This window comes from Garra rufa, chromosome 21, assembly GCF_049309525.1.
Source record: "Garra rufa chromosome 21, GarRuf1.0, whole genome shotgun sequence".
Lineage (NCBI taxonomy): Eukaryota > Metazoa > Chordata > Actinopteri > Cypriniformes > Cyprinidae > Garra > Garra rufa.
Window position 1 is genome coordinate 24,168,787 of NC_133381.1, and position 12,996 is coordinate 24,181,782.

The 12,996-nt window shown below is 36.9% G+C and overlaps 1 protein-coding gene across 1 annotated transcript; it reads right to left on the reverse strand.

Moving 5' to 3' along the window:
* Window positions 1-875: 875 nt before the first annotated feature.
* Window positions 876-10,680, reverse strand: vgll2b (vestigial-like family member 2b). The gene is made up of 4 exons (XM_073827568.1): window positions 10,428-10,680; window positions 9,039-9,366; window positions 3,650-4,069; window positions 876-1,772 (listed from the first exon to the last, which is right to left on the reverse strand). The coding sequence occupies exons 1-4, from the start codon at window positions 10,512-10,514 to the stop codon at window positions 1,729-1,731; spliced, it is 879 nt and encodes a 292-aa protein (XP_073683669.1). The 5' UTR covers window positions 10,515-10,680; the 3' UTR covers window positions 876-1,728.
* Window positions 10,681-12,996: the final 2,316 nt, after the last annotated feature.

Below are 12,996 nucleotides of genomic sequence, written 5' to 3' on the forward strand. Positions count from 1 at the left end.
CAAAATGTTGAAATGCCTTTGATATTTTGTCAAACAAGTTAGTATACCGACAGCTGATATTACTTAAAATCTTGAGTGACAAAGATTAACAATATTTCAGGGGGGGGGGGGGGGGTCAAGTATTTATAGATTGTTCTTGAATTTTGATCTCTAAATCAGCATTTTTGATTTTACACCATTTTCCGCGAAGTTCAAAAAAATTACAATGCATGACCAGCAGAGGTCGTTTTTGTTTCTGTTCATGTTAGTTTGAAACACACCTGGCAAAACCTTAAAGGTCACACACCATTTAATGTGCTTTTTGAATGACACAAAGCTTGAATGGCTCACACATAAACTGATTATGAAATGCCTCCATGTCAGTGTCTTCCTCATTCTGTAAAAAGCACAGTAATGTACTGCTTGAGTAACAGAATAACTCATTGCTTTGTTCTTGTTCTGGCCTATTTATTTAAGGAACTTTGTGGCATGTGTTTTTATTACATATATATTCATAATCAACTTTCTGTTTTAGCTTAAAACATAAATATAAATAGGCCCTGTTGACAGACAGAGATTTTGTACCAGCTGGCTGTCATGTTTTACAGTTTTGGCAGGGGAGTCCTAGAGGAACCAACTATCCAAGGACCCGTTTATAATTTCATGACCAGACAAGAACGAGTTTGTGACCTACAACATCAGCGATAAGCCTGGAACAGCTTTCCTTCCAGAGGAACATAAACACAGTCTGATCAGTATCAAATCTAGGCTACCGCAGCCCATCATTACACAACATATAAAAGTTAATCAAAGCTGAACTTCCTTTCTATGTTAGCTGAAAATTTTTCTTTGGTTTGCACACAATTGAGTAATAGGCCGTGACAACAACAAGGCGAAATATTTAAATGCATGTTTAATATGGAAATACAAACAAGTTCTTACATTTTTAGTCCTAACAGAACAGTTCTGTTCATCTTTAATTTAATAAAGTAGACCCACACATAAAAAATACACCAAAAATGACTTTCCCCTTACAACAACATTTATGGAACCTTGTCAGTTCTATACAGTGGTTCGTTAACTTGGAAAATCACATCATTATATTTCACTCTTTCATGATAAAGTATGGTTTATTAATTCTTTAAGTCTCAGATTTATTGTAGCTGTTTCACACCATGGCACGTTTTCCATAAAAAAAGAAAACAACTATCAGCACTGGCCGTAAGTGTATTTTAATTGAAACACATAAATACTACTGTATATATAAATAAAAATACTGTACATTAGAAGAAAAAGAATGCAAATAAACAATACACATTGCTGCCATCCTCATTCAATCAATATAAACAGCCTGATTTTTAGAAAATGTATCATTTCATATCATTTGTATATACTGCACCATGCAATGTTCTTACATCTCACCGTCCAAACAGAGAACCGTAGAGGGCAAGCTGGATTTTTACACCACAATAAATTAATTAAAAAAGATCAAAAAGAGAAAAACAGATCAAAAAAAAACAAAAAAAAACAGAAAGACCATGTCGTCTAGCACCCCTGCCTCCCCTAGGCGTTCTCTCATCACCCTATGTTCATATCTCCATGGTGCACACAAATAGTCCTGGAGCGTGTTCAGAGCGTGTGCGGAGCTGGTGAAGAGAGCCGCTGTGCGTGGGGGCTAAAGAAACAACAGTTCGGCTACAATGGGCCAAACTGCAAGCTTTAATTGGATGGTCGATGAAGGGCTTCTCATTAAAACCAGTAGAGCTCCTTTCCTTTCTTGTGGTGCTGGAGACCTGCGGTGCAAAGCAGACATGAACACAATGGCTGAAAACAAGGAGGACCCATTCACACACACAATCTCCATGGTGGCTGCAAACTCTCTATATAATAAGCACCAACAACTGAGGCCAAACAATCCATTTCCTGCCATTAACCTGGAGGGTGTGTGGCTCGTTTGCTTTTAACATAATTCATGTGCTTTTCTAAACAGAACATTGTGCAAACTTGAGCGGTAATTTACTGGTAAACTCTCAGTTATTTTGGAAAAATAAGTTCTGTAGCTCACATGAAAGCTTAATAGCTATGTTTTCCAAGCTGAGAGTTTACCAGCAAATTACTGATCAATGTTCAGTTTTAAAAAAGCATATAATTGCCAGAAAAAATGCTGAAGCTAAAAATGAGATTTGATGTAAGAAATAGTTCACCCATTAATTACTCACCCTCATCTTGTTCCAAACCCGTAAGACCTTCGTTCATCTTCAGAACACAAATTAAGATATTTTTGAAGAAATCTGTGAGTGACAGCAATGCGACTGACACATTCAAGGGCCAGAAAGGTAGTAAGGACATCTTTAAAATAGTCATCAGTGGTTGGACCGCAATGTTATGACGCTACATGAATACTTATTGTGCGCAAATAAAACTAAAATAACCACTTTATGCAACAATTTATTCTTTTTTGTGTCAGTCTATAATGCACACACTCTTGACTCTTGATATTATTTTCCTGTAACCCACTAAATGGCAGAAAAAAGTGGCGTAGCACTTTCCAATAAATCTACTCTTTAAGATACACGTGCAAATTTGGCTGATACTTGATGAAGGCAATTCTGTGCTTACTTGATCTAATCTCTAAATATGTTTTTAAAAATGTTGTAGATGTAAGTAGCAAATGTGAATTGCTAAAATGCTTGAATATATCTTGAGACAAAGGTCTTTTTAATGATTTTCAGTTTTGTTTAAGATAATTAAAGCAACAGTTTTTAATTAAAACGAAAGAATATGTAAACGTATGGTATTTTGGGTAAAAAGCAACCCTGTTGTTGGGGCTTAAAAGGCACAATAATTATCATGATAATTAACAGAAGGCTGACTTTTTCACTTGTTGACTTGATATTGTTAGATTCAGATGGTAAATATCATATATTACGTTGGGATAATCACCATTTTTAGAAAGAAACCATCATATTTACAAACCGTATGTTAAAATATAATTTGTTGTTACTACTGTAACTGTGGGATCTTTTTCAATGATTTCAGAATTTTTAAAAACAAAATAAAATATATGTTTTATAATAACATATTTTAATGACAGCATATTTATTGAACAAAAATTAATTATTTTATTAATCAAAATAAGCAGAAAATATTACACACTTTGCTAAAGGGATTGTTTTGAACAAGTAATAACTTAAAAATAAATAAATAAATAAAAAACATTATTTTGTCTAAAGTATTTATATTAATTCTGTGTGCCTTTTACCCCATGTTGGTGAGCCTTTTACCCCGTGTATGGGGTAAAAGGCCCCCCTTGCCACCTTGTACATTTATACAGTTTTTAAACAAAATCAACGACTTATTTATTTATTTTCACACAAAATCTGTTGCTCCATAAATGTTCAATACAAACGGATAGTGAAAAGTACATTTTTTTCTTAGGGTGTGCCTTTTTCTTTGGGTGTGGTGCTGCTGATGCAATGAGCTGTTAGTTGCATTGCTGTCTATGCAGGGTCAGAAAGCTCTCAGATTTCATAAAAAAATATCTTAATTTGTGTTCCAAAGATAAACAAAGGTCTTACGGGTTCAGAACAACATGAGGGTGAATAATTTGGGTGAACAACAACCTCAGTGTTTGCATTTTATTTCCCTACATTAGCTAAATATAGCTTACCTGGTTCCATGCTCAGAGCTAGACTCTGTGCCACTTCCCCAGGCGGAAGCAGCCCTGGCCATGTTGGGGTGGGTTCCAGTTTTCCCACATCATAATGCCCAGGCAGCGTCTGGAGATGAGGCGGCCGGACGGCAGGCATCAATAGGGGTCCGTAGTGGGCATCCAGCCCAGGAGGGGAGTACAGTTCGTGAAGGGGGCGTGGCGGGGGATAGGGCTGGCTCTGTGAGTAGCTCCAGGATTCTGATGGGTGCGGGTGAGCGTGTGAGTGTGGCAGACCCGGGTGCAGGGCCTGGGCATAGGGGTCCATAGCATAGGTGGGAGCACCTGTGGGATCACAGTGGGGTCGGCTGGGAGGAGAGGGGTAGTTACTGTCCCAGAAGGATGGAGGGAAACTGCGCCGACTGCTTGAGGATGAAGCATCTAAAGGGGAGAAACAGAAAGCAAAGAATGTAATGTAATGTTTGCATGGCGAGGAACTACTGTAAATTTTGAAATATTTTCATTTTTGCATTAGAAATGTTGGCAGTTTTGTAAGCCAGTCGGATAATTATTTAAAGGGCACCTATTATGCCCCTTTATACAAGATGTGATGGTGTCCCCAGAATGTGTCTGTAAAGTTTTAGCTCAAAATAGCTTTTCCAAATAGGGCTGTGCCTTTATACCTTGATAATCTGCCAAAAAACATCTGTTTGGTTTTGATTATCATGCATTTTAAAGCCCTATCAGTTTAAAATTTTGATATACGTTTTTCTGAGCGCATCTGAAGCATACGCACAGAAAGCAGCTGTCACACATAATGAAATAAGTTTCATTTGAGTTTTCTTTCATGTCTTATTGTGCTTAAACTGTGAAATACACACAAGTTTATATTAAAAACACACATAATGTACAAAAACACAGTTGGTTATGTCTGTGAATATGAACAGCTTTTTTAAAATAGATTTTTTACGGAATTTCTGTCCTTAAAATTTTGGGCACTATCTGTTCAGGTTTGTCTCAGACAACAAAATCTCAGTTACACAGCATTGCCTGTTACTGCTCTGCTTCACAAATGAAAATAGATTCAAACACAGCCACAGCAGAACCTTTGTGAACAACAAAGAGTGGTGTTTTGTTCAGGTTGAGTGAACAATTCAATGACTCATTCATTCATAAAAACAGTGGCTGCATCCAAAATCACATATTCTCTTTAGTATGTTTATATATACATATATATATATATATATATATATATATATATATATATATATATTACTTAGCGATCACAAAAAGAGTATGTTCTATGTAGTCTGAATGTGTGTAGTATGAATATTATCTGGACGTACTACATTAGCCATCTTGTCATTGTCACATAACCTACCAGCGTCAGTTGCATTGCATCACTGCCATTCATAAATTCTCTCTTGTGGCCTTATGGGATATTAAAGTGTCCATCATATGTATACTTCAGAAGTAGTAGCTCATCCGGGTACTTTTTGCATAGTCTTTTATGAGTACTGTGATTTCCGACATACTTTTTTTGTTGCACGTTGTTTTTCACGTATTATGTAGTAGGGCTGTCACTACTGATTAATTTGGTAATTAAGTAATGGACCGATTATTCTGATGATTAATTAGATTATTCTGACGATTAATCGAATAATCTGATAATTACAGAATTTTTGAGGTAATAAAAATAGACCTTTAAAAATTAGCCCTCTAAAATTACTTGAAATACATGTGACCCTGGACCGCGAAAGCAGTGTTAAGTAGCATGGGTATATTTGTAACAATAGCCAAAAATACATTGTATAGGTCAAAATTAACTATTTTTCTTTTATGGCGAAAGTAAAGATCATGTTCCATGAAAATATTTTGTAAATTTCCTTCCGTAAATATATCAAAACTTAATTTTTGATTAGTACTATGCATTGCTAAGAACTTCATTTGGACAACTTTTAAGGTGATTTTCTCAGTATTTTGATTTTTTTGCACCCTCAAATTTTCAAATAGTTGTATTTCAGCCAGATATCTTAGCCTATCCTAACAAAACATACATCAATGGAAAGCTTATTTATTCAGCTTTCGTTGATGTATAAATCTCAATTTAAAAAAAAAATTGGCCCTTTTGACTGGTTTGGGGGTATTTAACCCCTTAGCATTCCTATCAAACTCAACTCAATGCAAAACGTTCCATGGGTGGAATGTTGGAACGCTAAGGGATTAAATGTCCACTAATATTTAATATTCGGCCATTTCTTCATGACAGAAATGCAACAGCCACTGTCCTTTCTTGAATATGTGGACATATAAACCCAGACTGAGGGTTTGGGCTTTTATTTTGAAATCACGATGAATGGTTAGCATATTAGAAAGATAATGATGTGTTGTGTTCTCCTTTGTTTGCATATGTTTCTAAATGATTTATCTTATATATAATAATAATAATGAGTTCATAGATTTTGGTCTGTGAAATCGTGTTATTGTGACAGTTCGATTATGGATGCAGCCAGTTACTTGCTTTGCACCTAAATGACTCATTTTGAACAAACTGGTTGAATGAATGATTCAGTTATTGACTATTTAAGACAGGGATTTGCCGCCACCTACTAATGGATTTGGTTTTTATATTTAAAAATATTTCTGTCACAGCTACTCTTGCTATAGTGACCTCCTCAGAAAAATATGAAACCTGTTCACAAGCATTTCTCTTCAGTGTGCTCTGACTAACTTGTATTCTCAAGTTTGTGGTTAGTGAAATGTTGTTTCAACGTTGTTGAAACATTGAAATTTCCTTTGGGGTGTTTAAGCTTTAATTAGAGGGATCTGACCCCCACAAGACCCTCTATAATTTGCACTCTGGTGTCAGTTAGTTATCATATTATTAGAGGTTCAGCTGAGACGGCATTTCTCTGTGTCTCATTTGTCCACATATAAGGCTGTTGCACCTTGGACTTTCAGGTCAGGCTTGTCACATGATTTCACATGATTTCCAGCCCCACGCCCTCAGATGTCTTTCTGATTGAATCATATGGTGTTCCATTTGCTTCTAAAGAGCTTAGCACACATCACAGAAATACACACGGCCACATGAGAGAGATGAGAGATGGAAAGAGAGCGAGGGAGAGAGAGAGCAAGAAAGGACTAAGAAAACCTATCAAAGAGTTACAAAAGATGAAGAGGTCAAGATATTGACAAGCAACAAATGAGCATAGGAAGACAAGAAAAAGGTGCAGAACAAGGTCTATATAAGGCAAGAAGTTAAACCTTGAGAACCGCATGTGTTCTTCTCCTTCGTCTGTCATATCGGCCCCCCAGAACCTCCACAGACCTGTAGACCCCTGTCTCTGCTCGTGCCCCCACCTGTTGTTTTTACTAACCCTCTCGCCCCCCGTAACCCTTCGTAGAATGTAAAGGGAGGGGTGAAGTATGTTTTTAGCTGTTACTTTTATATTTAGAATTCCTCTGAAAAAAGACACCAGTGATGTAGTCGTGATCAGAGGAGGGGTGGGCAAGCTCCTCATAAATCTGACGCTCGGTATTGTGAGCCGGTTGAACGCGATATGAGCTCGAGCCACTGCGCTTACCGCCACGTATAAACATAGTATCTGTTGGGAGGCAGGCAGCATCTGAGAGGCTAGATGAAGATGTCATGTGGAGGGAGGGAGGGAGCGAGGGAGGGAGGGAATATACCAAAGGTTCATTAAGGTAAACACACACAAATTAAGTACCACCTTGCATTGCAGACACTTGTGCCAGCTGGTATTCAACAGGCTACTCACGCTATCTCAGTTGGCGGCACAAAAGAGACCAAAAGTGAGAGACATTGTGACTATTTGTGACCATGAAACTGTGCTACATTTGCAACTCGCTCCTGTCCTTAAAGGGATAGTTCACACAAAAATAAAATTTGTTGTGATGTTGTGTGCTCATTTGAGTTTCTTTCTTCTGCAGGACACAAAAGACGACATTTTGAAGACTGTTTAAGCTGGGTTTTTTTAGCTTGAAACATATGGACCTCAATGACTTTCACTGATTCTACAGTGTAAAAATTGATAACCTGCAATTGTTACCTTAAAGAGCTATTTCTACCTGATATAATCCATAAAAATTTGTATAAATTGATGTATATACACTCTTAAAAATAAAGGTGCTTCACTATGCCATAGAAGAACCTTTTTTGTCTAAATGGTTCCATAAAGAACCTTTAACATCTGAAGAACCTTTCTGTTTCACAAAAGTTTCCTCGTGGTGGAAGAAGGTTCTTCAGGTTATTAGAAGGTAAGAAAGAGATTGTTCTTTAAAGAACCTTTGACTGAATGGTTCTTTGTGGAACCAATAATGGTTCTTCTATGGCATCGCTGTGAAGAACCTTTTAAAGAAGCTTTATTTTTAAGAGTGTAGGTTGGTTCAGTGATGTTAAAATATATTTTTAACTTCAATAAAACCAGTTAATTTAGATGTTACTGTTTTTAGGTTACATTTTTTTGTTTATGTACACTCCAAAAACAACTCAGCGCTGGGTGAAATATGGACAAACCCAGCGACTGGGTTGTTTTGAACCAGCCTTCTGGGTAGTTTTATTTAACTCAACTATTGCTTAAAAATGATTTCTTCCTTTAGAAAACTAAATAGGTTGGAAATTAACATTTAATAATTTGTTCAAGAAATTTGCATGTATTAATAAGTTGAATGAATAATATTTAAATAATAAACATTTTTTTACATTATTGATAAATGTTCACCCTGTGATTATTGCTAGTGCCTCTAGTAATTATGTGTCTAATTGTTCATTTACAACCTATTTTGGTTAATTTTAAGACAACCATACAGTAATTTTTAAAGAATAATTGAGTTAAATAAAACTACCTGGGTTGGGTTAAATATTTATTAAACTGGTTAAACATTTAACCCAGCCTCAAAATAACTCACTGGGTTTGTCCATATTTCACCCAGCGCTGGGTTGTATTTAACCTTTTTTGCATTTTTTAGAGTGTACACAAACAGCTGAAACATTCTTCAAAATTTTCTTTTGCGTTCCTCTATGGATTTTAAAAGGGAATTTTTAATGGAAGAACCATTCTTTGTTCCCAAAAAACTCAAAAAATATTTTAAAACTTTAAGTGTTTTTACGTGTGCAGAAGAAAGTAAGTCGGACAGGTTTGGAACGACATGAGTAAATACAGAACTTTCATTTTCACATCAACTGCCCCTTTAAAATGTATCATTCCTTCATTTCTCACTAGCATTGTTCTAATAAGCAGCTTCATTCAGTTCAATTTAATCAGTTCAAATCTAATTCGATTCATTTTATTTGAATAAAGGTGAGTTCATGCAAATGATTTGCAGTGATTTTAAATGTCTTTTCTTTGCCTGTGTCTTGCAACTCTCTTCATTCAAACACTCTCACCTATGCTGGGATCACTGTGCCTCTTTTTGCCTTCGGCCTCCATGTAGGTGCTGAGAGCTCTAGAGAAGTGTTCGTCCACCACGCTGCTAATGTCCCCTTGGTAGTAGGTGAAGAGGACGCATCGTGAGCTCAGGTATTCTGCCTCCCCGACCTCTTTGTCCTTCGTAGCTTCCTCTACCTGTCCGGCTGAAGGGTACTGTGATGGGGACGGACCTCCCGAGCTGGAGCTTCCGGCAGAAACAGGGACACCCTCCGAGCAGCACGGGGCCCCTACGCTGTCCATCGGTTCCCTACAGCGAGACGAGGGGCTTCTCAGACCAAGGGGTGCCTAAGAAAAAGAAGTAGCTTAGAGACATTGCGACACATTTTGTTTGTGTGTGTCTGACTTTGTCAGTGTCAGTGTTTGTGTGTTCTTGTGTGTGTGTTTGATTGTGCAATTGTGAATGTATGTGCATGAGCACATGATGTGATCATACATAAAAGACATGAAACCAGGTAAAACAAGGACTAGTTGCCATAATCTCAGTAACTTTACAGCTGTTTTAAAAATCCAGTTACACCAATGCATGTTTTCTCTAGCAGTGGTTGCTCTTAAATTAGAGTTATTTTAGTGAATTCTTTCTTCAAAAGTAAAATTACAATCCTATTTCTTTAGAAAATATTAACAAATGTAAACAATAAAAAAACACACTAGCTTCCATTCAGGGTGAAGTTTTAAATGTAAGGTTGAACTATGTTCTCAGGACAGTCCGATCAAAACAAGTTGTGAATGTTATTTTAGAATTATTAATTAATTTTGTCAATCACATTATTTGTTGACCACAATACTTATTTGTGACCTTGGATCACATAACCAGTCATAGGGGTCAATTTTTTGAAATTGAGATTTATGCACCATCATCTGAAAGCTGAATAAATAAGCTTTCCATTAATGTATAGTTTGTTAAGATACAATTATTTGAAAATCTGGAATCCGAGGGTGCAAACAAATCTAAATATTGAGAAAATCACTTTTAAAGTTGTCCAAATGAAGTTCTTAGCAATGCATATTACTAATCAAAATTTAAGTTTTTATATATTTACGGTAGGAAATTTACAAAATGTCTTCATGGAGCATGATCTTTACTTAATAATATACTTATACAATTATTTTTGCCTATGCTACAAATATACCCGTGCTACTTAAGACTGGTTTTGTGGCCCAGGGTTACATTTGATCTTTTTGTACAAAGAAACATTCACTGGAATGTGACAACTTGCCCCACTCTAATCGACATCAAACACGTTCTTGATATAAACAATATAAAGTGTGGTTAAAATGCACAAAGGTGCATCTTTACTAAGTTTAAGTGTGCATTTCCTATATGCATTGCGCGGAATTCTGCTTACCGGTAAAGTGCTGATGAACGCTGAAGCTTTGTGCGCGTACGGTGCGTAATGACCATAAGCCGGGTACATAACATCCAGACAACTCATGATAACCCGCTCGCTCCTCACGGCTCGCAGGCAGCGGAACTGTCGCGCTCTGTGCAGAAGCAGAGAGTCGGCTGAGTAGAGTCAGGTAGGACAGTGCAACATCTCGGTTGTCGGTAAGCAGAGCGCGCGGTGAGTGATCGGTGGTCCACGGTGACGCGCACCTGACAGCTGCGCTCTGTGGTTTGGTTTATACCACAGAATGCGCCCAAGACAGAGCTTCACATGTCGACCCCTCCCACCCCCACTTCAAGACCCCCGACCACCCTAGAAAATGTAACTGCATGATCCACGCAATGCAGAGCACGTCCGTGTTTGGGCTACTGGTTTGATTGACAGACCCCATTCATCTATCTTGATTGATGCCTAAAGCAATTACATGATGGAATTGTAAACCACCTTTTTGGAATAAATATGTGCAATATAAATACTTTGCATTGTTCCCCTATAGCACAAGTTTGGAGCACTTTTTCTTAAACCTTTATATAGTATTAAAATATACTTAGGCCTAATTTAAAACATTTAATTAATCATTAATAAATGTTATGCATTTCAAAAGGCTAAAAGAAAAAGAATAAAAAGAAATAAATGACAAAACATCATGTAGTAAACTACAGTTCACTTGCTGTGCTGAAGAACATTATTTGGCTGATTCTCGAGGTGGCACAGGGGTGTGAGGTATAGACTGGACACCCAATCCATACCAGCACTTGAGCAAAGAGATTCCTCTCAAATCTAGCTCACATTATCACCTTCACTTAAACAAACACGAGGTCAGTCAAACACACACCTATTAATGCTGTCTCTGTTCCACTAGTTCAGATCAATATTCCAAATCAAAACTGCTAATGCCCTCTTCAAGAACGAACTGAACTCTAGATCCTGCTCTGTTAAATGTGTCAGATATTCTCCCAGATATTAATATGTTCACATTGGACCTTGAGTGCCAGGAGTTTTCTGACAGACATTCTAGAACGTTAAGAGAATCGTGTGGAATATTTGCAGAATTTCATCCAGCAGTGTTAAACAGAGAGGAATGTCTCTGAAGTGTTTGCTCAGGGTCGACCGAGGAGATGTGTGCCAGAATTCTATGTCAGCTTCAATTGACCAATAAACTCTCTGTCTAATATAATTGGTTTCAGACCAACTGGTCCTGCCATCTACGTATCAGAAATATCATTGCTTTTAAAAAATACACACACTATTTAATTTTTCAATTGACAAAACAAGCGTAGCCAATTACTAAAAATGAGTTTAAAATATTATGTAAAAAACAATAAAAGCACATTACTGATATTTAAATAATTAATTTTATGTATATATATCCAGCTTTTTCTTTAATATGGAAGTAGGAAAAGTAGGAAATAGGGAAAAAATGAGAAGAATAACAACCTGCAGTAAATGGTAAAACTGGTTAGCTGAAAAAAACTGCGAAAGCCAGCCTAAGCTGGTTGGCTGCTTTTAGCTGCTCTTCCAGTCTGGTCTTAGCTGGTCAGCAAGCTGGTTTTAGAGGGATTTTGGCCACTTTCTCCATCTACTTCCAGCTTAAACCAACTAAGACCAGTCAACCAGCTTAGGCTGGTTTTAGCAGTTTTTTTTCTGAAGGGTACATTAAAATAATACGGTAAGACTTACCAGTCAATATCAACCAGCAAAACAAGCCTTTGTACAGCTAAAAATTGCTAGATGTGGATGAACAGAAGAATCATGCAATTCATACCAAACTTTGTCAACATGATGGCAAGATACTGAAGACCTCAAAGTATTGGATGAGAAAAATATAATATATTCGTCTAGTACAAAAATACAACAATGCAAATATTACAAAATATAACATTAAAAAGTGTATAAATCTTTAATTTTTCTAAAGAAACAATTACTAATAGTGATACCAGCCAGTAAAGTTACAGCGTGCTATAAGTTTGACAGGGGGCAATGCCTCTATTGTGATATGATTGGATGTGATCGGCTGTGATTGGTTCATGCAATAAAACCCGCCTCTTGTGTTTGTGTGACTTCAGTGTTCACGAATCAGTCTGAATGATTCGATATAACCACTTTTTTACGTCAAATCAAGACTTAAAATCTCATGAAAGCATGATCTGCGGGAGATTTTAGTAAGTAATCGGCTTAGCGAAATTGAAAGTAAATCCCTGAGTCTACGACCAATATTTACCAAGCTTTGATGACTGATGAAAAATTTTTTTTAAATAGTTAAGAGCTAACTATTAAAGAATAGTTGAACATAAAATCACAAGCACATACTGAAACCCTATAATTGATAGAATGGTCATGAATCAGTGATCTCCATGTAAAACTGATCGTGCAGACCAAACCGTAATTCGTTGAGACTTGAAACTTGGAGGGACGGTAGTACTCACACCACCTAATATGTGACCAAGGCTTACCCCAGTCAACGTAACGGAGGCGCTACAGCAAACAAAAGTATGAAATCGCTCAAAACTCCTAAACCTTCAGTTGCAGG